The sequence below is a fragment of the Rutidosis leptorrhynchoides genome, chromosome 4 (genome assembly GCF_046630445.1).
Source record: "Rutidosis leptorrhynchoides isolate AG116_Rl617_1_P2 chromosome 4, CSIRO_AGI_Rlap_v1, whole genome shotgun sequence".
NCBI classification, from domain to species: domain Eukaryota; kingdom Viridiplantae; phylum Streptophyta; class Magnoliopsida; order Asterales; family Asteraceae; genus Rutidosis; species Rutidosis leptorrhynchoides.
Window position 1 is genome coordinate 611,517,090 of NC_092336.1, and position 27,898 is coordinate 611,544,987.

General features: G+C 32.9%; 2 protein-coding genes across 3 annotated transcripts; one reads left to right on the forward strand and one right to left on the reverse strand.

Annotated features, from left to right (window-relative positions):
* On the reverse strand, positions 1-4,833 carry LOC139904045 (omega-amidase, chloroplastic-like). The gene is made up of 10 exons (XM_071885976.1): positions 4,486-4,833; positions 3,699-3,815; positions 3,370-3,594; positions 2,791-2,884; positions 2,538-2,612; positions 2,106-2,184; positions 1,782-1,797; positions 880-960; positions 706-788; positions 1-269 (listed from the first exon to the last, which is right to left on the reverse strand). Exons 1-10 carry the CDS (start codon positions 4,792-4,794, stop codon positions 197-199), a joined length of 1,152 nt encoding a protein of 383 aa, XP_071742077.1. The 5' UTR covers positions 4,795-4,833; the 3' UTR covers positions 1-196.
* Positions 4,834-16,118: 11,285 nt separating this feature from the next.
* On the forward strand, positions 16,119-19,516 carry LOC139904046 (pentatricopeptide repeat-containing protein At4g19191, mitochondrial-like). Of its 2 annotated transcripts, none has more exons than XM_071885977.1 (2): positions 16,119-18,504; positions 18,920-19,516. In XM_071885977.1, the coding sequence occupies exon 1, from the start codon at positions 16,129-16,131 to the stop codon at positions 18,079-18,081; it is 1,953 nt and encodes a 650-aa protein (XP_071742078.1). In that variant the 5' UTR covers positions 16,119-16,128; the 3' UTR covers positions 18,082-18,504; positions 18,920-19,516. The 2 variants fall into 2 exon arrangements, with proteins under 2 accessions (XP_071742078.1, XP_071742079.1); XM_071885978.1 differs by having other exon boundaries at positions 19,009-19,516.
* The last annotated feature ends 8,382 nt before the right edge of the window (positions 19,517-27,898 follow it).

Genomic DNA, 27,898 nt, shown 5'->3' on the forward strand with positions numbered 1-27,898 from the left:
TTTTAGTCAATAAGGGAAGCGTTTATTAATAACCAGCAATATAACATGGATGTTATAAGTTACAGTGGACTTATTCTTCGGCAAGTTCATGGAATGAAAACATATGCTACTAAATCAAATTGTCAACATTGCAGTAAAGATCACCACGGACATTTTGATCACCGTGCTACTTGAATCAAAATGTAGGTGTACACTACTACTCCGCCCTTTGAACGTCAAGCAAGCTGTAAAGATCACCACGTCGTTGCTTCTGTAATGGGAGATTTGTCCTGGACATTTAAAAAGATGTTATACGTAATGTAAAAAATGGTAGAGGTGTCAAAATGCACGAACTGGGTAACAGGTTTAGGTCAAAATTACAACTTTTCTATCAATTGGTAAGCCCAGGTAGATCAGAAACCTTTTCTTTTGTCTAAAACTATCATATCTTTTTATATATTTGAAGAGATAATAGGGTCAAATGAATAAAAATATGTTGATGTTTCTAATACCGCATACTAATCTAGAAGGTTTTATGCATTAAAGATGCACTTTGGGTGGCTGACCCAATTCCTTATAAGCTATTTCTTTTTTTTCTTTTTTATCGCTTGCCCAGTTAGAGATAAAGCATAGCCCGAATCAACCCAAGTGTAACTATATGGGTAGAAATTGCAAGCTCTTAATCGACCATAAAACATCTACTATGATATTGTAGTCATTTCTCACCTCCTTAGTTCGAGTTGCGAGTAATCAATTTCGGATATGATGGTTGCCTCTTCGTGTTCTGTTGTAGCCAATACTTCTCCAAACTGCCCAAAAAAAAAACATGACTTCGCTAAAAAATATGCACTAGGTTACTCTGTTGACTCTGAAAACAACTACTGAAATCTAGATTCTTACTGGTCCAACTAGAGTCGAATGGCCCCACGCCACATACCCAGATCCAGCATCTCGAGCAGGTGAGCAAGTTGCTACATATAACTGCAACAAAACTCATACTAGTTTAGAATTCAAATAAATCATCGAGTTAGCCTGACAGCCCCACAAAGAACCAGAAATAGTACTGATAATAACTAAGGTCTATAAAATTGCATCTTGTTTAAAAAAATTGATTGAATATTAAACAATTGTTTCAATAACCCTGCAATTATGATAACACAGGGGAGTCTTCTGGGTGATGATTTGTAACATACCATATATAGAGTTTTCAACTAGTTATTATAATTATGTGGATCCTATTTCTTAAATAAAAGTTATTATAACAATGATCAAATAGGTACAGGAATTATGCTTCATGAATAGGAGTTTTACAAATCTAATGAGGTGTTTTAAAGTACAGTTAGTGCATTTTCAAAAGACATTGGAAGTAGCTGATCTGATAATACATTTTCAGCTAACAAAATGGTACTGTGTAAATACCAAATAGAGATAGTAAGAATCAATTGCTGAATTACTATTTAGCTAATTGCTTCATTAAAAAAAACCATTTAGTTCATATATTCACGAGGATCCAAAAGGTTGCTCTACTGCTATAATAAAATTATAAGTTCTCTTTATCAAAACTGTATTTATATTTATATTTGAATTATTTATAAATGCTCCGAATTATACTAGTAACTGATTACACTAGGATTATCCTTTCAGATGACTTATCAACAGTCATTTTACATTGTTTAGCAAATGTAGACAGTGGCACAGGGCCTCTAATCAACACATACCTCTTATTCAGTCATTTATTATCAAACAAAGATGGAGTTTAATATCAGAGAAATCCATAGAAAGAACATGGGTTAGCGGCTTACCTGATTATCTACAGCCCTGCATATTAAAAATTAAAACGGTAAATAAAAGGGAATGGATAAATACACATCATAACAGAAAGAAAGAAAAACAAGCATACTTCATTACAATGAAACCAGGTAACTGATTGGAGTATATAGTTTCACTAGTTATAAAGTTCATTTATATATTAACCAAAATTCATTCCATCAAAATATTTGAGGACTTTCAACTATGAAGTAGGTTAACCTTAAACCTCAAAAACGGAAATAAAAATGCCAGTAAAAAGCCCAAATAACAACAAATTGTCAACGCATACACAATGAGTGCAAAATGCATCTGTATACCTTGCCCTCTGTAGTAATTCCCAATGCAGTGGACCAGTAGTCATATTGAAGGCCCCAGGATAACAAAGTAGGTGAGCACCTGATGTGCAACCAATTACCAGTTAACAGTAAGGTATTGAAATGTAATTCAAACTACTAATGAACAATTTACCACTTAAACTACACTCAGCTATGCTATAAAACTAACTTATAATTATAATACAAAGAGAAATTGAAAAGGCTAGTAACAGTAGTACATAATTTATGCTTAGCAATTCCAATTAATTAGTGTGCTAACAATCTATATGACAAGCGTATGTGTTTTTGTCGATAGATGATCCTAGTATGCTTTCTATAACGTGTAATGTAAATTTAACAAAAAGAATATGTATTAATACCCAGTATGAACATTTATCTCAAATGAAATAAGTAGACATTTGCGTTTGAACAAACCTCTAGCTGCATATAGCATGGCCAGCTCCTGAAATCGAATGTCATAGCAGATACCTATACCTATACGCCCAACATCTGCATAAATATTGGCAATGAGGATTCTCAGTGATAACAGTAGTAATATTTGAACTTATATGTATTTGTGTTTGTGTGTGCATTGTAAGTTGTAACTATCTTCAGCCTACTAAAGTAAACCAAAAAGATATGCAAATACACACATCCTCTACATCAACATATCATATAGTAAACAAACCTGTATCGACAATAGTAGGAGTTTCACCAGCAGTCAGAGTCTTTGATTCCTCAAATGTAATCTTTCCAGGAATATTGATGTCAAAAAGGTGTATCTGCCATGCAATTGTATCATATTTAATATTTAATCAGAAGTTTGTACGCATCAAACATGCATGCATGCAATCGTGGAGCTTCATATAGTATGATCTAAATCCTTCTACAGAATGGAAAATAGTATATGCTGAAATAACTTAAGTACCTTTTAGATTTCTAACCACAATCCCAGTAGTGATTCACTTTGATAAATATATATGAGACAGATCTAAAATAGTGATAGATAATCCATATATATACAGTCTGCCCTCATAGTAGTTATAATAGAAATGAGTATCAGATATGATTACAGAGAGTATATTACAAAGTTAATTTATATTGATTTGCATTTAAATACAAGTTGAGCGAATTTCAAATTGTTCGACCTATTTAACACATCCCCTTTTAAGCTGCATTTCTTTATTCGCTGTCAAATTAAGAAAAAAAAATTTGACCCATATGTACGTAATTGTCTTGGAATTACCAACTCTATCTAAAACAGTACCTTTCTGTGTTTAGCTTTCAGCTTTCCATCAGTATCAAAAACGCAACAAGTATTGTACAGCTTGTCACCGCATCTTTCTGGTATGGACCCACCAACTATTGTGATCTTTAAAGAACGTGCAACTTCAGACAACATTGTTGTGGATGGAGATAAATCCTTCCCAGCATCAATGTCCTCAGCATACACGGGAAAGCTCTCATTAGCATAAGGGCTGTTCCATATTTCCTGTAATTAAAAATCACAAAGTGTCAACCTAATGAAGATTTTCAAATTGACATAGACTATTAAGTGAATTGACTAGCAATAAAAATAAAAAATAAGATTATTACAGGCAGAAGAACAAGCTTGGCGCCCTTTTCGGCTGCGTCTTCAATTGCTTGACGAGCATGCCGAATATTCCTCTCCTTGTCCGCTGTCACAGACAATTGACATAATCCGATCTTGAACTACAAAAGCAAGTAAGAACAAATGATAATTACAAAACCACAAATGTTAAAAAAGAATCCATATACGTATACAGTTCTCTGTTTTTCATCAATTATTATTTACAGTACAAGTTACAAAGTGTGATAAACTTATCATACTTTTACTTGAAAGTTCAGATGTTTCTTAACTTTGGTATCGAAAATAACGCTTACTTTGTCCCCAATTATCAGCTGTTTTTAGAAACTTTTCAGCTCATTGTTGCCTATATGTATACCAGACACAAAAGCTGTGCAACTTCCAACTATGAAGACTTATATCATATGTATTAAACTTCCAATTATTATTTTGTATGTATCAGATCATAGTTTTGTAGAATAATCAGTATTATACTTTGCTGACATGGCAGGCAGATAAATTTTATCTGATCAGCAAAACCGGTGCCATGTCATCAGAGTACAAAGTTATAAAAATTTCTATGCATACAATAACAAATTTAGAGCTTGATACACACAACAAAAAGACATCAACATAAATTTAAGTAAAGTTTGATTTAAAAAAAAAACTAAGCCACTTCACCTAAGATATGAACATATAGTATTACGGAGTACAACTATTTAACCAAACACGCACAATTAAAAATGGAAACCCAAATTACACGTAAATATCGCAACGCATTTGAAAAAACGAAACCTTAGAGATAGAAGGGACAGGCAAATCAATAGCAGGTGGAACCCTAGCGTTCTCAGGACTAAAGGAAGACGCCATAAACGATGATGAAGCACGAGTGATTGTACGGACAGAAGGAACTTTGAATAGACTGTGACGATCGTTAATTTTATTAGAAGCTACCGGAATTTGAAAGTTGTGTTGTGGAATTTGACGGCAAGCGAACGACGGAGATGAGACGGGAGATGAGCGAGTAACGGTGGATGATCGGAGAGTAGTGAAATTCACCGGCGATGTTGCTGACAAAATTGCAATTGTTCCGATACTTCTCATATCTTTGGAACCGTCGATTGAAGTGTTGAATCGTTGGATTATTTTTGGCAGATTTGTTAAACCCTAGACTTCGTGCAAATACCATTTTTAACCTTGGACTATCGAAACACTTTATTTTGCGCAACACAAATATGTACTCTTCCGATATTGCATTTTTAACCTCTATCGACTCCTTCCATATGCCTATGCCAGTTACTTAACCAGAAAATTTTTACACCGGTGATAAAAAAAAAAAATTAAAAATATAGTAAATTTTTTTGAACAAAATATGAAAATTTTGAGGCAAAATATTGAAGTCTTTAGATCAAAATTTGGAGATTTTTTTGGACAAAATAAAATAACGTAGTGTCGGGATGATTGCGAGACGCTCATTGGATAGATATATCTTGGTGTAAACACTAGATTCCCTACTAATTGATTTCTCGATTAGCATGTCACGAGGAACTATGCTATAGTGATTCTAATCGGATGGACTATGCTCAACTCCCGACGCTCTATCCGGTTTAAGAATATAAGCGGCCCATCTTGGATGCAATGCATACCTTGGGCGCACGAATAAAGTAGCATAGCCATATATATAGAATGTCCAACCTTTCTTAACACCTTGGGTGAAGTGAATGGTTATGATTGTGTTTCGAATTCCTTTCTGTCAATGGTTTGGTAAAATCTAAGGGTTTGTAGACAAATTAGAACATCTGATAGTTCTCAGTCATCCTTAAAGAATTATAAGCTTAGCTTGTATTGCAGTGCGTTAAATTCTCATTTACGGCATATGGAGGTTTTGAGACAAAATATGGAAATGGGGGCAAATCAAAAAATTCAAAATGTTTGCACTACAAATTGCAAATTCAGTGGCGGCGTGTGCCCCCTCTGTCCCTTCTAATTTTCGCCTCTGCCTATGCCATACAATTACTTTTTGCAAAGTTTACATTGAGACCATGAACCTTTTCAAAACTTTGTAGAATTTTTATAAGTATGGTCGCATTCTTTCTACTCCATTCTTCAAAGAATATTGAATCAACTGCGTATTGTGAGTGCGAAATTGTAACCCCATCGAAACCATGTCAATTCCCTTGTATTAATTAAGCTCTATAGCCTTTTTAACTATACAATTGAGTACCTCATAGACGATAATGAACAAATATGGGGATAATGTGTCACCTTGTCGCAATCTCTTTACGAGTTGAAACTCCTTAGTCGGTGATCAATTTACTAACACCTAAAATAGACCGAAATTATAAGCCGCTCTTAGACAAAATTTTATTTATTCTCTCCATTTGGAACCAACCCAATAGAACCCAATACAAAATCAAGAAAATGCCAGTCGAGACTATCAAAAGCTTTCGCAAAATCGGCTTTAAACATTAGGCATTTCTTTTTCGCTTTCTTTAATTCTTCAACCACCTCGCTTACAATCAAAATTCCATCAAGTATTTGTCGACCCTTAATAAAAGCACTTTGTTGAGGCTCTACAATCTTATGAATAACCTTACACGAAATGCTTAGCTTCAATTATCGACAGCAAAATACTTGTACATGTAGTGACCCGTCCTAATTCATCATTTTGATAGACCACAAGATTTAAATACAGTTTACCTATCTCGTGTACAAAACCATTTTTCATAATGCTTAGCAGAGTAGGTTCGTATCCTTTTCTCCCCCGTAGGTTGCCTGCCGATTTTTAAATAATCGTGCACATATCTCGTGCACAAAACTAATACACATAACCTGTGTATAAAAATCATTCTCTCGATACATAACATTCATTTCGATTTCATTGCTCAACATGGTAACCGACCTTAACATATAATGCGCATCAATAATATCCCCAAAACAGAACATCTCGTCTGTAAAATATATAAACTTCGAAGTACTAAACACCACGCCCACGAGCTCTTCCGTCTAGTGAACATTCTGGGTGGGGGTGTTCAACCCGGTAGCTACCTTTAGGATTCGCGTGAATTATGGTCATACCCATTTCTAATTCTTAGGTTACCAAGCAATAATAATCAGGGAAAAATATTCATAACAATTAGTGGTAATTATAACGTCCAACTAATTCAATAATAATCCACAGAACTTCTGTCTGCATAATAATTCATTCGAGGAATGTTTTGCTTGTGTCTATCTCGTCAAACATTTATAAAAGCATTTCATGTATTCTCAGTTCAAAATATATTTCAAAAGCATTTAATAAAGCAGTTGTAAAACAGCGCATGTATTCTCAGTCCCAAAAATATAAAGAGTAAAAGGGAATCAAATGAACTTACTATACGATATTTTGTAGTAAAAATATGCATACGACGATACTGAACAATGCAGGGTTGGCCTCGGATTGACGAACCTATATATATATATATATATATATATATATATATATATATATATATATATATATATATATATATATATATATATATATATATATATATATATATATATATATATATATATATATATATATATATTAACACATATAATTGTAATCGAACGAATTTATATAATATTAGTGATATACTTGTTATTATGTGTTTCATTAGTAATTTAATTAAATGTATTTATTTTATATTCTCTAAATAAATAAAAATGTTAATATAGTTTAGTTGAGTATATTTATATATGACTCATTTTTATTGTAGTAATGATAATAATACTAGTAGTAATATTGATAATAATAGTAATATGATTTTTATAAAAATAATAACGATATTAGTAATAATAAAATGATAATAATAATAATAATAATAATAATAATAATAATAATAATAATAATAATAATAATAATAATAATAATAATAATAATAATAATAATAATAATAATAATAATAGTAATATTCATAAAATTAATAATAATATTAATAAAATTAATAATAATGATAATAAAAATAATGATAGTTTTAATAATATAATACTATTAATAATAATAAAAATGATAATGTTTAATAACAATAAGAAAATAATGATACTTTTAATAATAATAATAATAATGATAATTTCTATAATAATGTCAATTCTAATAATGATAATAATAATATTGATAATAATGAGGTTAATAACCTTAAATGATGACTTTTATACTAGTAGTAATAATAATAATAATAATAATAATAATAATAATAATAATAATAATAATAATAATAATAATAATAATAATAATAATAATAATAATAATAATAATAATAATAATAATACTTAGAAATGATAATCTTTATATAAAATGATAGTTTTAATAAAAGTGTTAATTCTTAAAATAATGATACTAATAATATTACTAATATCAATAATCTTAGTCGTAATACTAATAATACCTATTCTAATACTAGTTGTGTCATTAATAATACTTAGAATGGTAATAATAATAATAATAGTAGTAGTAGTAGTAGTAGTAGTAGTAGTAGTAGTAGTAGTAGTAGTAGTAGTAGTAGTAGTAGTAGTAGTAGTAGTAGTAGTAGTAATAATAATAATAATAATAATAATAATAATAATAATAATAATAATAATAATAATAATAATAATAATAATGATGATGATAAATAAGTAAACTACCTCAAAGGAGTAGCCCTTAAAAAAATGCCCAAGTCCGGGTTTGAACCCGTGACGTCCCGATAACATCCTTAACCATTACGCTATGTGTTTCAATTCTGAAATATCACCCAACTTAAATTGTTTTTAACCCTTAATTCTGTATCCTTCTTCTTCCTTTTTCTAAAAAAATTGCCCGAGCCCGGACTCAAACTCGTGACCTCTTGCTAACCCACAAACACTCTTAACCATCTGCTCCGCTGTTCCTTTTTACAATTAAACCCACGATTTATTTTATTTAACTTATTCTTCTGTTTCTCTACTTCCTCTTGTTCTCAAATTAGATCGATCAGAACTATAACAACTAATCAAATCAATTGTTTACCATTGTTGTACTTCTATTGACTTCATTATCATCATCATCTCATACATCTAACCTAATCATTGTTTGTATCTTAACTATCACATGAACCGAAAAAAAATATGTATAGCAGCTCGTGGGTTTCGTGTGTCAAAGCAGCCCATCCACAAAAATTTATTCGGCCCAAAATATATCTACTCTTCGGCCCACTTATCTTTACTATAGAATTACGGCCCAACTGGTATTCAAATGTAACTTAGCAGGAACAAAGTTTAACGTAAATGGATATCAATCATTATGTTTGTTTGGAATAGGTACACGTCATTCTCCATTACTCACCCACTAGAAAAAGATCACCGACACTTTAATAAAAAGCTTTGTATAAATCTTCAAGTAGGGTTATAAGGATCATCATATTTTATTTATTACTTCACCAAAAATATCGATATATCTCAACCATCCTTTTTCGTTTCTTTCTCAGGTATATAAAAACATATATAGTAACTTCATCAGAAAAGAAGTAGTAAGTTTAATCGGTTGTGGAGGTTTATGGTACCAATAATCTCACGTAGAATGGTGGTTTTGTTGTTGGAACATGAAACAGGAATTTTTCAAAAGTTTGAGCGATGGTGGCGAAGGTTTTGTCGACGGGTGGTGGTGACACAAGGTGGCGATGGTGGTTCAAGACAGAAACGAAGAAGAAGATCAAGATTATGAGAGAGAGAGATAGAAAGAGAGAGATGAGATGGTGGTGGTGTTCCGGTTGATGATGGTGGCGTATGAGAGATGATAAGGTGGCCGGAGGTTTATGATTTGCAATCGTGAAGAGAAAGATATATAGAGAGAAGGGTGGTGATGTGAATGAAAGGGTACTAGTTAGAAAACAGAAGAAGGTACATGGTTATGTCGTGCTTCAATTTACAATTTTTGTTTTTCCTTCCTCAATTGCAGTAATGGTTAATATTATATATCAGTTGTAATCGAATAATAGAAGCTGTAAAGATGATAAGACCCGTTTGTTTGTATTGAAAATGGATTGGACGTGTAACAAGCAGCAGACAGGGTTCTTCAAACAAGAAGAAGAAAACAAGAAAAAAATATATCAGATTATGACATGTAACAAAAGCGTACATTTCTCTGTTACTAAATTCTATCCAAATTGTTTTATAATGAAATTGAAGTTGTCAGAATGGCAAAGATCAGACAGTAAACAAAAATTGGATGGTGATGGGCAACTGCTTTGTTTCTGTTCTAAAAGTGGAATTAATCTGTAACCAGAGAAGACAAAAGTATTCGAGCAGACAAAAGAGTAATAACAAAACAAGAGAAAGAAGAAAGAAAAAGATTAAAGATGATATTGACCTTAAACAGAAACTCGATTGTATCTGATTATTAATTATGTGATTTATTTGTATTACTTATTGATAAATATATATATGTTTATTATACTTGTTACTAATATTAATAATAAAAATAAATAATAATAATATGATAATAATATACATATAATAACTATATTGAAATAGATATTATAAATTTTTATATACAATATTTATAAATTACAATACACGTATAATAATTAAGTATAGAACTTATAGCATATAAAATAATACTTACAATTGTTTATATTAAATTATGTGTTTATTAATTTCGTATTTAACTTGTTTAATATCCAACGAGATGACAAACGAGTGTTATAAATATTTAATAATTAATTTAATTATGTTCCATATATACTTTATATATGTATATATATATATATAGGTTCATTTTAATATCATATTTATATATATATATATTCATTTTACATATTTAATTTCTATTGATTAATTTATATTTTTACTATTTCACATTATTATATATACACATATATTTATAGTTATGTATATATATATATATATATATACATATATATATATATATATACATATATATATATATATATATACATATATATATATATATACATATATATATATATATACATATATATATATATATATATACATATATATATATGCACATTTATTTACAAACAATTGTTCGTGAATCGTCGGGAACAATCAAAGGTCAAATGTATATAAGAAACAGTTCGAAATTTTTGAGACTCAACATTACAAACTTTGTTTATCGTGTCAGAATCATATAAAGATCAAGTTTAAATTTGGCCGGAAATTTCGGGTCGTCACAATACAAGCGTCAAATGTGTGGGAAACTGAACTCAACAGATTATTACCTCAATCAATAAATATTTTTGTGTGGCGCGCATGGAGAAGACGTCTTCCGGTAAGAGTAGAATTGGATAATAGGGGCATTGTGAAATGTCCCGTTCATATTGATTATAAACGTTCCATATTAATTGATTTCGTTGCGAGGTTTTGACCTCTATATGAGACGTTTTTCAAAGACTGCATTCATTTTTAAAACAATCATAACCTTTATTTTATCAATAAAGGTTTTAAAAGCATTACGTATATTATCAAATAATGATAATCTAAAATATACTGTTTACACATGACCATTACATAATGGTTTACAATAGAAATATATTACATCGACATATGTTTCTTGAATGCAGTTTTTACACAATATCATACAAACATGGACTCCAAATCTTGTCCTTATTTTAGTATGCAACAGCGGAAGCTCTTAGTATTCACCTGAGAATAAACATGCTTTAAACGTCAACAAAAATGTTGGTGAGTTATAGGTTTAACCTATATATATCAAATCATAACAATAGACCACAAGATTTCATATTTCAATACACATCCCATACATAGAGATAAAAATCATTCATATGGTGAACATCTGGTAACCGACATTAACAAGATGCATATGTAAGAATATCCCCATCATTCCGGGACACCCTTCGGATATGATATAAATTTCGAAGTACTAAAGCATCCGGTACTTTGGATGGGGTTTGTTAGGCCCAATATATCTATCTTTAGGATTCGCGTCAATTAGGGTGTCTGTTCCCTAATTCTTAGATTACCAGACTTAATAAAAAGGGGCATATTCGATTTCGATAATTCAACCATAGAATGTAGTTTCACGTACTTGTGTCTATTTTGTAAATCATTTATAAAACCTGCATATATTCTCATCCCAAAAATATTAGATTTTAAAAATGGGACTATAACTCACTTTCACAGATATTTCCTTCCTCGAAAATAAGACTTGGCCACGGATCGATTCACGAACCTATACAAATATGTACATATATATCAAAGTATGATCAAAATATAATTACAACCATTTTTTATTATGTTTTACAGATTTGAGTGTATTAAATCAGCTGTCCTCGTTAGTAACCTACAACTAGTTGTCCACAGTTAGATGTACAGAAATAAATCGATATATATATTATCTTGAATCAATCCACGACCCAGTGTATACACGTCTCAGGCTAGATCACAACTCAAAGTATATATATTTTTGGAATCAACCTCAACCCTGTATAGCTAACTCCCACATTACTGCATATAGAGTGTCTATGGTTGTTCCAAATAATATATATACATGGGTCGATATGATATGTCAAAACATTTGCATACGTGTCTATGGTATCCCAAGATTACATAATATATTAGAATACATGTATAATACAATATAAGTTAGCTAGGATATGATTTGTATAGATTTGTTAAACATTGCTAGTAGCTAAAATAATCAAAAAATATCCAAACTTGTTTTACCCATAACTTCTTCATTTTAAATACGTTTTGAGTGAATCAAATTGCTATGGTTTCATATTGAACTATAATTTAAGAATCTAAACAGAAAAAGTATAGGTTTATAGTCGGAAATTTAAGTTATATGTCAATTACTAAAGAGGTAGTCATTTCCGTCGAAAAAACGACATCTTGATGACCATTTTGGAAAACATACTTTCACTTTGAGTTTAACCATAATTTTTGGATATAGTTTCATGTTCATAAGAAAAATCATTTTCCTAGAAGAACAACTTTTAAATCAAAGTTTATCATAGTTATAATTAACTAACCCAAAACAACCCGCGGTGTTACTACGACGGCGTATGTCCGGTTTTACGGTGTTCTTCGTATTTCCAGGTTTTAAATCATTAAGTTAGCATATCATATAGATATAGAACATGTGTTTAGTTGATTTTAAAAGTCAAGTTAGAAGGATTAACTTTTGTTTGCGAACAAGTTTAGAATTAACTAAACTATGTTCTAGTGATTACAAGTTTAAACCTTCGAATAAGATAGCTTTATATGTATGAATCGAATGATGTTATGAACATCATTACTACCTCAAGTTTTCTGGATAAAGCTACTGGAAATGAGAAAAATGGATCTAGCTTCAAAGGATCCTTGGATGGCTTGAAAGTTCTTGAAGCAGAATCATGACACGAAAACAGTTCAAGTAAGATTTTCACTCGAAATAAGATTGTTATAGTTGTAGAAATTTAATCAAAGTTTGAATATAAATATTACCTTGAATTAGAAAGATAACCTACTGTAAATAACAAAAGTTCCTTGATCTTAGATGATTACTTAAAATGGATTAGAAAGCTTGGAAGTAGACTTGCAAACTTGGAAGTATTCTTGATTTTTATGAAACTATACTTATGGAATTTATGAAGAACACTTAGAACTTGAAGATGGAACTTGAGAGAGATCAATTAGATGAAGAAAATTGAAGAATGAAAGTGTTTGTATGTGTTTTTGGTCGTTGGTATATGGATTAGATATAAAGGATATGTAATTTTGTTTTCATGTAAATAAGTCATGAATGATTACTCATATTTTTGTAATTTTATGAGATATTTCATGCTAGTTGCCAAATGATGGTTCTCACATGTGTTAGGTGACTCACATGGGCTGCTAAGAGCTGATCATTGGAGTGTATATACTAATAGTACATACATCTAAAAGCTGTGTATTGTACGAGTACGAATACGGGTGCATACGAGTAGAATTGTTGATGAAACTGAACGATGATGTAATTGTAAGCATTTTTGTTAAGTAGAAGTATTTTGATATGTGTCTTGAAGTCTTTTAAAAGTGTTAGAATACATATCAAAACATAACATGTATATACATTCTAATGGAGTCGTTAAGTCTTCGTTAGTCGTTACATGTAAGTGTTGTTTTGAAACCTTTAAGTTAACGATCTCAATTAATGTTGTTAACCCAATGTTTATTATATCAAATGAGATGTTAAATTATTATATTATCATGATATTATGATGTATGAATATCTCTTAATATGATATATACATTAAAATATCGTTACAACGATAATCGTTACATATAAGTCTCGTTTCGTAATTCTTGAGTTAGTAGTCTTGTTTTTACATATGTAGTTCATTGTTAACACACTTAATGATACATTTAAATATCATTTTATCATGTTAAATATAGTGTATCAATATCTTAATATGATACATATGTAATTAGTAGACGTTATCATAAAGATAATCGTTATATATATCCTTTCGAGTTTCTTAACTTAGTAATCTCATTTCTTATGTATATCACACATTGTTAATATACTTAGTGAGATACTTACTCATCATAATCTTATGTCAACCATATATATATGTTTATATATATACACCACAACATGTAATTTTTACAATTTTGTAACGTTCGTGAATCGCCAGTCAACTTGGGTGATTAATTGTCTATATGAAACTTATTTCATTTAATCAAGTCTTAACAAGTTTGATTGCTTAACACGTTGGAAACATTTAGTCATGTAAATATCAATCTCAATTAATAAATATAAACATGGAAAAGTTCGGGTCACTACACATTGACCTTCATACGACACGTTTTCCCATGTGTGGTGATGATGTTGAATCCACGGATCATGCTCTTGTTTTGTACGAATACACGTTTGAGATTTGGGAGAATATTTTTAGGTGGTAGGGGTTAGGAAATTTTGCGTTAACAAGTGTAGATGAGATTTTTAATGGGGATGGTCCTCATGTTAATGATGCGAAAGGGAAGTTGTTGTGGCAAGCCGTACAATGGGTAAGTGGATATTTAATTTGGAAGAATCGAAACGAAAAGATATTCCATAATTCGTCCCGCTAGTGTTCCACATTAGTAAACGATATTCAATTAAAAACATTCGAATGGATCTTGAGGAGGGCGAAAAAATATAACATCGAGTGGCATCAATGGTTGATCAATCCTTCATATTATACGGGCGACTGAGGCACAAGGAGTGGAGTTGGATAGTCTTATATTACGGTTCCTTTTCATTATTCGAGTAAAGTATATTTTGTATTAGAGTGATATAATGTGTAAATAGTTGTGAAGGGAGGCATCCCAATATGTATGTAAATTTTATAGTTAATAACTAGTGTTCGAACCCTCGCTTCGCGCCGGGGGTTCGGTTTTTAATGTATTTTATTGCGTTTAGTTTGTAAAAAGTTTTTGTGGCTAACGATGATGTTGTTGAAACGCAACTCGAGTCGAACTAAAAGGTATAACCCGTGAAAGATTTAAATGTTATTTAAAACTAACAATATATGTGCATCTCCGCGTTTCGCTATGGAGTTGTCGACTTTTAAAAATTTAACGGGGAATTAACGTGTATGAAAAGTACCCCAAATATTTAGCGTTTTTTAAAAAGCGCCCGTTTTGCGTATAGCTAGTGACATTGTGTTCCTAAAATTATTTCGAGTTTAACGATGGTGGCGGAAAAATTTAACTCGTTGCGAGTGCGAAGATATGGCCTGTTGAATATTTGGGTGGAGTTTGTTTAAGATTTTTTATGAGAATGGTTAATTGACACTTTACCCCCCTGTTTGGGGGTGGATTTGTTTTTTTGGATAAAGTGTGGGGTGATTTGTGGTTGAATTTGAAAAAAAAAAACAAAAGTCGAAAATACCCCGGGAACTATTCACTTGGACTATGTCTTTTAGAATATAGGTATAATATAATAATCTTGGCTTTACAAAAAAAAAAAAACTTTTGCAATTATTTTATAATAGTTCCCTAACAAACTAATAAGGCGATCAGTCATTCAAACCCGAAGCATCTTTCTTTTTAGGTATCAATGAAAGGAACGATGCGTTACATCTTTAGAGATTGAGTTCTTCTCGTAAAATCAATCAACCGCTTTCATCCCACCAAAAGTATGTGGATATGATTAAAGGAGAAAGAAAAAATAAGGGTAAAACTGAAAGTAATACAAAGTATATTTATATGATATTTAGTTGAACTTTTGTATTTATGCGAGAACAATTAAATTCAACAACCAACTTGTTTGACAAATAATTTTATAAACTTCATTTAAAAGATCTTTTGTAAGTCTTTACGGAGTATTTTTTTATATTTATTTATTTTTTAAATATTTTTGCTTTTTTTATTACTAAAATTGCTATTGCTATCTTAAATACTTTGTTTATGTATCCATACCTATACCTATTTGAATTTTCAGAAGCCTTTGATTTTTATTTCTATTCTATGATAAAGGCGAAAATTTCATCGATTTCACATCAATTGTCAAACATATCAACGGTTAGCCAATGGAACTACACTATCAGACAAGCCGTAAACCAAGCTCAATATCAAACAGCCCTTTTACTGTTTTGCCAAATGATGCGAAACACCTTACAACCCAACCATTTAACCTTCCCAATCATCGCAAAAGCATGTGGGAAACTGAATAATATATGTTACTCGAAAATCATTCATACACACATCATGAAATCCCCGTTTAATGTGGATATATATGTGCAGACAGCAACGATGGACATGTATATAAAATGTGACCGTATAGATATCGCACACAAGGTGTTTGATAGAATGCCTCAGAGAGACATTGCGTCTTGGAATGCAATGCTTTTAGGATTTGCTCAATTGGGTTTAGTTGATCAAGTGGTGGCACTTTTTAAGCAAATGAGAGTTGAAAATATTCAGCCCGATTCGGTCACAGTGATCGGGATATTGCAGTTGATTACAAGTAGGGTCAAAGTTACGCTTTTGACGGCTATTCATTCTTTTGGGATTCGAACTGGGGTTGATGTTGACGTTTCTGTTTCCAACACGTTGGTGTCTTGTTATGCAAAAGTTAGAGACTTAGAGTCAGCGGAGAAAGTTTTTCATGAGACCGAACCATGTTTTGTAACGGTTGTTTCGTGGAATTCTATGATAGCGGGATATGCGTATTTTCATAAGTATATGAAGGCTCTTAGTTTCTATCGAAAGATGCTTTACGATGGATTTAGGCCTGACTTGAGTACTATTCTTAATTTGCTTTCTTCGATCAACCAACATGAAGCACTTTTTCACGGTAAATTGATCCATTGTCATGGAGTTAAGACGGGTTGCGATTCGGAAATATCTATACTTAACACCCTAGTTTCGATGTACTCAAAGTGTGACGATCTTACTGCTGCAAGACTTATATTCGACGACATGATGGATACAAGAACTTGTGTTTCGTGGACGGCTATGATTGGTGGGTATGCTGAGAAAGGTGACCTAGATGTGGCTTTGACTTTGTTTGACTCTATGGAAGCCACGGGTTTAAAACCTGATTTAGTTACGATACTTAATCTAATTGCTGGTTGTGGAGAAATAGGAGCACTTGAAACAGGAAGATGGGTTGATAACTGTGCTGTTTTTTACGGATTCAGGAGCAATATAATGGTCTTAAATGCTTTGATAGACATGTATGCAAAATGTGGAAGCTTAAATGAAGCTCGTGAGATCTTTTATAAAATGCGTGAAACAACTGTTGTTTCATGGACTTCAATGATTTCCGGGTGTGCTTTAAATGGAGAATTTGAAGAATCTTTGACACTTTTTTTTCGTATGTTGGATTTAGGAATAAAACCAAACCACATAACGTTTCTTGCTGCTTTTCAAGCTTGTAATCATGGTGGTTTTATTGAAAAGGGATGGGAGATTTACAATCTTATGATGAAAATTTATAAAATCATCCCGGGATTAGACCATTACGCTTCCATGGCTGATCTTCTTGCACGTGTTGGAAAGATAAAAGAAGCTTTGAATTTGATTCGAAATATGCCAATGAAACCTGATTTTGGCATATGGTCATCGTTGCTTAGTGCTTGTAAAGTTCATCGTAATATGGAGATTGGTCAAATTGCGGCTCGTCATCTTTTTGAAATGGACCCACAAGCTGCAGCTCCTTATGTAGAAATGGCTAACATTTATGCCTCAGTGGATCGTTGGGATGGCGTTATTGCTGTTAGAAAATTAATGAGAAAGAATCAAGTAAAGAAGTTTCCCGGAGAAAGCGTAGTTCAAGTAAATAGGAAGAATTATAAGTTTACAGTTGAAGATCGGTGTCATCCTAAAGGGACAGTTATATATGAAGTGTTAGACGGTTTAGGTTTACAGTCAAAAGACGAATTGGATTTAGTAAGTTCACATGACGTTTTACCATGACACTAGACTTGGTTTACAACTACAGCTTAAGTACAAGTAACGAACTAGAGAGAACTATTATTGAAGAAACACAGAAAGAAAATAGTTTAACCGATCAAGACAAGTATTCAACCTACGAGCAATAAAACCTTTGATTAATGCTTCTTTCGGAACAATTCCAGTGCGTGTTGTACTACAAAGCTTACTATTGGGGTGATTGGAGGTTTATGTGAAGTTGCTAGCTCTGATGTTCAAGATAACATCAATGCTACTTTTCGTAAGGATCTAAACAACTTCAAGGAAATAGTTATCGACGTATGTTCCTCTGAATCAGAAGATGAAAACGACTCATGTAGTGATAAAATATTTCATAAACAATTGGTGCTTTATGATCCTTCTGTTAACACTGAAGACGTGACTGAAACCTTCCGAGATCCCGTACAGGTACCAATATGTGAAATTCGGGGAATGGGGTAAATCGGTAGTTTCTCACTTCTTTGTGGTAAACTGAACCAGTAAAGAAAACTATGAATATTTCATTTGGGATCTTATATCTGGAGGCAACCATTAATAAAACTCTGTTCATTAAGGCCAACATTGTATTAAACCAATTTTATAGGCCACCCAAGTAGGCCAAGTTTAAATTTACTCACTTATGCCAAATCCGGCTAAAACCTTGGTGAAAATCATAAAAAGAGAAAAATGCCCCTAACAATCTAGTGTTATGGATAAAATGATTTAGGGTATTGTATGAATTAAAAAATCTGTTTGACCTTTTAGAGATTGCACCCCAACCTGCACCTAGCATTCATATGTAAATGGGTCTCAATTGCCACCTGTTACTTGTATCCTTTTTCAGACGCTGTCTTCAGTACATTAGCATGATTGTTGTGATGGCTTTATCAACTTTGTATTGCTGTTTGATGCGAAATACCAATATTCTTGCAGCTAGGCCAATGCCCTTTACCTGGTCTAGAGCAGAACATTTGCACTTGCAACTTGGTATGCCAGGTTCCTTGATCAGCTTCCTTCTATGTGCCCGTCACCCAAGAAGGCAACTAGTGCACCAGGTAAAAGGTTCAATCCATCATAGAAGGTTCTTTTAACGGATCATCATATCACGTATTCATGTTAATACAGTTTATTTATTAGTACACGCAAACACAAACACACACTCCAAACGTAGTCTTTTGGAATACTATGTCGTTTGACTCTCAAAAAGTTAGAATATGTTAGGAACCAAAAATACATGTTAAAAGCCGTGGTCCAAAAAGTACATTGACTCAAGGAAAGGGCCTTGTAACCACTTAAGATGGACCACTCTTTTAAGAATTACGCGTTATCTTTGTGATACGTGTTAAGCATGTATTATAATATATGTATATATATATAATTTTATTATTAAACGTGTGCATCCAAAATTGAAAGTTTATAGTGTATGAATCAAGCAAACGGATTCCTCATGTAATTGTTTTTTCACTTCATTATATTCATTTAGGATACCATGTTTTCTTTGACTTCATTAAACCCGCTTTACGTCTACAAGTTATTTTTTTTTTTTGAAAAGCAAGAAGAATATATTAATCAACGAAAGTACAAGGATATTGCAGTGGGAAATAGACCTCCCAAAGCACAAAGAAACGAAACACGACAAAAAAAAACTAGCTAGCTAAAATTGCTTGCGGAGTTAGCAAAACAAACAACCACGAAAACAAAACAAATTTACACACTTGTGAGATAAATACTAGGATCACTAATCCAGTTGAACCAATTGAATTGTCTTCCTTTTGATCTTTGCGATATCCACTCGAAAGATTTGATTTGGATCTCGTTTATTGCCACCGGAACGCTCCACGATTTGTTGTGAAAGATAACATTATTTCGGTTCTTCCAAATGTAATAAGCACTAACCCATTCGACCGCTTGCCAAATTTGTTTACCGAACATTGACATGACATTTGAAGAGTTGGCATTACCACGCAAGATCTCGTTTGTACTAAAGTTTGAAAATTGACCTTGCTTCCACCATTGATGAACACGGGACCAAATTTCCAAGGAGAATTTACAAAAAACCAAACAATGATCTACACTTTCCACGTCGTCGTCACACACCGGACATCTAACGGAATGCAAATCAACGCCGCGTTTATCTAGTTCGATCCTAACCGGAATACGTTTCTTGGATGCCCTCCACACGAAGATTTCTAGCTTTCTAGGAACTAGATTGTTACGCATGGTTTCAAGATATTGTGTTGGACACGGAAGCAGCTGCTCGTCGATAATTGTTGATAGTTTCTTGACTGAAAATAGTCCGTTTGCTGACAGAGACCAATTCCAACCATCCTTGCATTCACGATTGAAATTAAAATCTGAAATCAAATTGATTAGATCCTCTAGTTCGCTACGGGTTCGGCCTGAGGGAGTATGGGTCCATTCCCAAATGAGATCTGAAGATGGAACGGCCGTATTTACACGATCGGTAATAAGTGCATCTTTATTGGCTTCCAATCGGTAAATTCTTGGGAATGTGCTGCTGAGATTGTTTTCTCCCACCTAATGATCATTCCAAAAGGAAGTCATTGAGCCGTCACCAACCTTCTTTACAAAGGAACTCTTGAACGCCACGTTTAAGTCATCTGTATAATTACCTGCACGAATAATATTATGCCAAGTACCCGAAGATGATGAGCAACATGAATTACTCCCCATCTCCAAGCCACCGTTAGCACCATGAATACTGCGAATGATTTTAACCCAAAAAGTATCGGTATCGGTTTTGAACCTCCACCACCATTTACCCAATAGGGAGAGATTTTTACTTTTTAAAGAACCCACATTTAACCCCCCAATCCCATAAGGTGACAAAATACAATCCCATTTTGTCATAACCCGACCTTAACCATAAGGACGAATACAATAACATATGATTTCATCGCTAGGTATTGACCTTTATATGCGACGTTTTTCAAAAACTGCATTCATTTTTACAATACAAACCATAACTTTTATTACAAATACAAGGTTTAAACAAGATAATAATGATTATCGTTTAGTGATAATCTTAGACTTACAAACTTTACATGTGATAATAACAATACGACTTCCAACATATTTTACATTACAAATCCTCCGATATGCAGTTTTATTTTTGACACAAATATGCATACTCAAGATCTTGCTTAAATTCAACATGTTGCAGCGGAATCTTTTAGTTATCACCTGAGAATAAACATGCTTAAAACGTCAATATAAACTTGGTGAGATATAGGTTTAATGCCGGCAGCGTTATGAATATAGACCACAAGATTTCATATATAAACGTTTTAATAAAAATATTCTAAGTTGTTGAGCACTTGATAACCATACTTAACATTTAATCAACGTCGCATATTCCCTTTATTATGAAATCTTACTACACCGTACCAAGTGTAGTCACCGAAACGAAGTACTGTGCAACCGTTGAATACTGGTCGTCCAGTCCGGTTGGGGTTGTCAGGCCCGATAGATCTATCAACAGGATTCGCGTTTACAATACCGCATGTAAATAGTAGTTACCAAGTTACAGGGAGATATGCCAGTGGTACAACTCAACGTAGAATATATAATTTTAATCACTTGTGTCCATAACGTAAATCATAAAATGCATGTATTCTCATCCCGAAATATTTAGAGTTTAAAAGTGGGACTATATACTCACCTTTTCCTTGAAGGTATTTAACTCGACTTGGTCTCCGATAGATATCACGAACCTAACCATATATATAATATATCAACATATTTTCTTTTCAAGTAATCGTTACACATATATATATATATATACTTATAATACTTTTAATATTTTCTTAGCCCGTAGTTAGCAGTCTGTTGTTAATGGTTCACAATTAGTTGCTCAATAAAATAAATAAAGACCCCATCGTATTCGTATTGATCAGAATTAATCTCGACCCATGGTACCATGTTGTCAAATGACGTGTTGCGTACATAAAGTACCGTGTTGTCAGATGACGTGTTGCGTACAATCATGAGGTCTTATGATTAATCTTCTCGTGTTGTTTACGGGTGGTCCTGAAATATATAAAATCAAATCATAAGTAAATATATATTAAATATTATGTTAATTAGCCAAGATATGATTAATCCGATTTTGTCATAATATGATATATTACAGGTTTTGAAGTGTTTTAAAAATCAAATTAGAAGGATCTATTTAGTTTGCGAACAGGTTTGAAATCATTCAAACTATGTTCTTGTTGTTAAAAATTTTATAACACAAAATAAGATAGCTATATAAATATGAATCGAATAAGATTATGAATAAGGTTACTACCTCAAGTTACTTGGATAAAGCTACTGGAAAAGATAGAAAATAATCTTGATCAAACTTTCTTATGATGATTATAGGTTGTTCATGAAGCTAGTTCTTCATGAGTATTTGCTGAGATTGTGAAGAACACTTAGAGTTCCTAAGAGTGTATTTTTGGTTAGAGAAAGATGGTTGTAAGAATGAAATGAAAAACCAAGGTGATGGTGATACTTATAGGACAGTCTGGTTGTTTGAGGGAACAAGGACAAATTTTTGTGTTGAATTTTTGAGTAATAATGTATGCTAGCTTACAAATAAGATTCCCTCTTATCTAGGGCAGATCTAAGGCTGATAAGGATATTGATTTGATGTGTATTTACCAATAGTAAATACGTATAGATGATGGGTATGATACGGTAAAAGAAGCTCAAAATTGGGCTTTTATTTTGGGTCCAACCGGGCCAAAAATAAAATTTTAAGACATTTTTAATAAAGCAATGCTAGCCCAAAAAAAAAAATTTCAAGCTGACCTGGCAGCTCGACCCCAGCCAGGGGCTGCCACCCCTTGGACCCCGCTTATCGGGGGCGCTGTCCCCGAACCCCCGTCATAATCAAGATAAGTTCAAACAAGTGTGCACTCCACACTTCCCCAAACTTGTTCGATATTTATCAAGATTATTTTGGTTACAAATTAATCCCATTACACTTAAATCATATTGGTGACATAAATCACAACACATTATAGATTGTAAGTATATATGTCAAAGAACGTTACATATAGTTATCGTTTTGAAAACTTAAGTTAGTGGTCTCAAAGTATACTTATAACTCATTGTTGTTAGTTCACAATGAAATGTTAAACCATCCTTAAATCATGTTAAATATGTATAGATATGTACATATACATAATCGTATAATTATCGTGTGTTATATAGTTCGTGATATCATCGGTCAAATTGGACGGTCAAACGTTGTGTAAAACTCTTTTCAAAAATATAAGTCTCAACAGTTTGGATTGCTTATCATGTTGGTAAGATTTAATTTATGTAAATATTAATCTCATAAGTATAGAATGATCGAAAAATTCCGGGTCGTTACACATTTAACCCACGATATTTTAGATCCCGAATCCCCCCCCCCCCCAAAAAAAAGAACGTCGCATACACTCGAGAGATTTTAAAACACATGAGGGAGCACGGTAGAGCGAGAAGAAATACAACGGTAGACTACTTAGAACCGATTTAATGAGGACTAATCTTCCTCCAAACGACATCATCCGCATTTTCCAATCCGAGAGTCGAGATTTTATTTTATCAATAACCGGGTTCCAAGCTTGTATTTTTGTCATATTTGCACCAATTGGTAGACCAAGATAATTGAACGGGAATTTTCCAACTTGACAACCAATTGAATTGGCCGCATGGTTCACCTCATCCATATTAGCACCAATTCCGTAGAGGCAACTTTTATGGTAATTAACTTTCAATCCCGATGCCAACTCAAAACATTTGAGAATATTTTGTAAATTATGTAAGTTGACCGTGCTCCATTCCCCGATAAATATGGTGTCATCGGCGTATTGAAGATGAGAGACAAGCACTTTATCATGACCAATCTCAACACCTTTGAACAAGCCTTTTTCGGTAGCCGCTTTCGTAAGAATATTGAGGCCTTCGGCCGCGAGAATGAATAAGAATGGTGATAACGGGTCTCCTTGTCTTACGCCTCGACTCATCATGAATTCGTTGGTAGGAGAGCCGTTAACGAGAATTGAAATAGATGCGGAACTTAAACAAGCTAGTATCCATTTTCGCCATTTACAACCAAAACCCATGGACTTCATAACTTCTAGGAGGAATTCCCAATTGAGACAATCAAAGGCTTTTTCAAAATCAACTTTGAATAGGATACCTTTTTGCTTTCTTGCTTTAATAAAATCGATGGATTCATTCACCACAAAGTGCCCCGTCTAAGATAAACCTACCCTTTAAGAACGCACTTTGTTCCTGACCCACAAGCGATGGCACAACCTTTCTAAGACGGTTCGAGAGGATCTTAGCAATAATTTTATAATAGCTACCGATTAGGCTAATCAGCCGGTAATCACCTAATCCCATGGGATCGGCCTTTTTTGGGATTAAGGTGACAAATGATGCATTACAACCACGAGAAAATTGCGACTTATCCCAAAACCAATTGATAGCCTCAGTAAGTTCAACTTTAATGGTGTCCCAATAACTTTTGAAAAATCGCATGTTGAACCCATCAGGACCTGGAGCTTTTGTACTCCCACAATCAAGGATAGCATTATGAATTTCTTTCTCATCGAATGGTACCTCGAGAGCATCAGCATCTTCTGGCGACAATGTAGGGTAGCTCAGTTCCTCTAAACTCGGTCTAGTGTTATCAAGCTCTTTAAAGATGTTACTGAAATGGTTAACCGCATACTCTTTCATGTCCCTTGGTGAATCATTCCACACTCCATTGATAGTTAAACCTCGTATGTTACATTTGTTGTTTTTTCTTCGAATTACAGAGTGAAAGAATTTAGTATTTTCATCACCATCAAGGATCCATCGCACTCGGGCTTTTTGTTTCATCATTTTCGTTTTGATTTTTTCTTTATCCAACCATTGCTTTCGGCACTCTTTCCACATCTGAAATTCATTGTCGTCTAACGTTCCCAATTCAGCCTTTAATTCCATGTTTAAAGCTGAGTTTTTTAGAATTTCAATTTCACTGTCTAGTTGGTAATATTTGTTGTGACTCCATGATTTCAATGCGTCTTTTACCTTCTTTAGTTTGTTGCGGAAATTGCAATCTTTTCTCGAAATCAATGGAACCGTTTCAGACCATGCATCTTTAATTACCTGATCAACATCATCTTCATCTAACCACGCGTCGAAAATTTTAAAAGGTTTTGGCCCGAAATTACAAACCTCATCTTTTAGAATTATCGGGCAATGATCTGAGTGTTTTCTCTCGAGGGCAGTAGATGTTAAATCTTTCAAGAGTGACACGAATTTATCATTTACCAAAAATCTGTCCAATTTACCGAATTTGAGGCCATCTTCACTCACCCGTGTGAAATTTCTACCACCTAAAGGAATATCTATGAGACGGTTTTTAGAAATGAAATCATTAAAACGTTTGGCTCTATACTCTATAAATTCGCAGTTTAGTCTCTCATTTTTATTTCGTACTTCGTTAAAGTCTCCGCATAATAACCATGCTTCATCACAATTGTCTAGTAAGCCCGTAAGAGAGTCCCATAGATTCGATTTTTTATGATCATCATGGGGCCGTATACGTTTACAATGTTAATTCTATCCCCTGAAAGCTTCCAAGAACCTCTTATTCCAAGTACACAATCAAAATCAATGATGCTATCAGCTTCAAATAAGGATGAGTCCCATATCAATAGTTGCCCACCCAATTTCCCGACCAATTCTTTTTAAATGAAATTACATTCACACGAATCCCAAAGGTTATAAATCCATCTGTCATTGATGAGGTGCAGTTTTGTTTCTTGTAGAGCGACAAACGTTGGATTTTCAGTTAAAATTAACCTCTTTACCCACCCAAATTTATCGACGTCTCCCCCGATTGCAAAGCTTCTGATATTTAAAGAAAGTGTCTTCATTAATAAAAGACAGATACGAACAAGAGGAAGAAGACTTACTGAGATAAGGATCTCTCCCTCCATTTCAGTCCCAGTTTAGTACCGTATTCCTTCACGTTTAAGAATTCATTGCAATTAACCGAACCCTCAATATCACGTTTAAGACTTACAGATACGTCTACAAGTTATAAGTTTGTGCATACAATAACAGATAGTTTATTACATATACGCTTTACATGACCATAGTTATAACGTTATTGATGACACCTGGGAAAAAGTAGCAGTAGAAAATAGATACAGATATTAGATATACAACAAGCACATATATAAGAAATGCTTTATTCGATAACATTTTGATGGAAAGGAAATATCTATCAAAATGTTACTCCGATTACACATATGAATACGAGGAGGGAGGTGATATTTCCACCTTCAAATTTTATTCTTCCACCATCATTTGGTGTCTTTATTCCAACAATATCCCTTGTTTGATTGTAACAAAAAATCTGTGTAACTTATCATTAAGGGTATTATAGTACATTTATGTGGATTAAGTAAAAATGGTGGTGGAAATATCTGAATAACTAACGGAATTCTTAGGATAACATATAGATGACCACACATTTAAGATATAATCAAATGGGCCGGATAAATATCTGGTACGCTCGGGATCATCAATACTAAGAAAGATGTTGCATGCAAGCCCAAAAGCAAAGGTTCTTGCTAGCCATAATTTCTTTCTTCCCATTCCATTCGTATTCAAAATATCTTTGTGCAACATCATCCATAATGAGGACATATTGTTGCAAGGCTTCCGTCTTGAGAACGTTCTAAGCAATGTTCGCAACTTAGTAGTTTCTATTTTATATAACTATCTATGGAAGCTGGAAAAATTTTAACAACTGAAGCTGTTAACCAAGCTTGCATAAGCTTGTTCTCATTTGAGAATAAGAATTTATTACCTTGAGGACCACATAAAATCGCAACATCCTCTAGCATTGGAGAAGTTCTAAAAACTTTATATTATACTATATATAAAATATAAAATATAATATAAATATAACAACAACAATAACAATACCCAATCTCGCATATGCGAAGTATGAGGGAGGTGAGATGTAGACAATCCTTCCTCTACCCTAGAATAGAAGATAAGTCGTTTCTCTAACCACGAGTCGAGAAATACTTCTCCACATAATATATTTCATATAAAATATAAACTATAATATAAATATAAATATAAATATAAATATAAATATAAATATAAATATGAATCATATGAACGTGATATTTCAAGCTTCAAGAACTATAAACTATTGCAAAGGAGAAAAACAAAGCAATATGTATATGAATATATCTAAAGAAAACAATTAACACGGGTGGCTAACTATGCAAGTCTTCGATCTTCATATCTACCGACTAAGTAACGATTGGAAAACTGGTCGGTTGGGTCAGTTTGGGTCAAAGATCAAACAGGTTAGGGTCGAAACGGATCATTGGTTGAAACAGGTTAACTTTAAAATAGGTCGAACGAGTTAGGTTAGGGCGCGGGTCGGGTTCGGTCTAGTTACATTTGGTTGGGTTGAGACCCATTTTTCATCTTACATTTTTGGGTCTGGTTGGGTCGAAACCCATTTTCAGTTTCACATTTCATTTTTTCGGTTTCACGTTCGCAATTAAGTTTCAGTTTCACGTTGCAGTTTTCATTTTCTCGTTTTAGTTTCACATGTCGATTTTAAGTTTCGTGTTTTGTTATTGTAGCATTTGTTCTCCATTTTCAACATTTACCTTTTTTTTAATTACTAACCAATAATATGAATACCTGGTAGTTGAATTTACGAAAATGCTCTTCCAGGTACAACCACATATTTATACCCACTTTCACATACTTCCAATAGAATAATGCCCCTGAC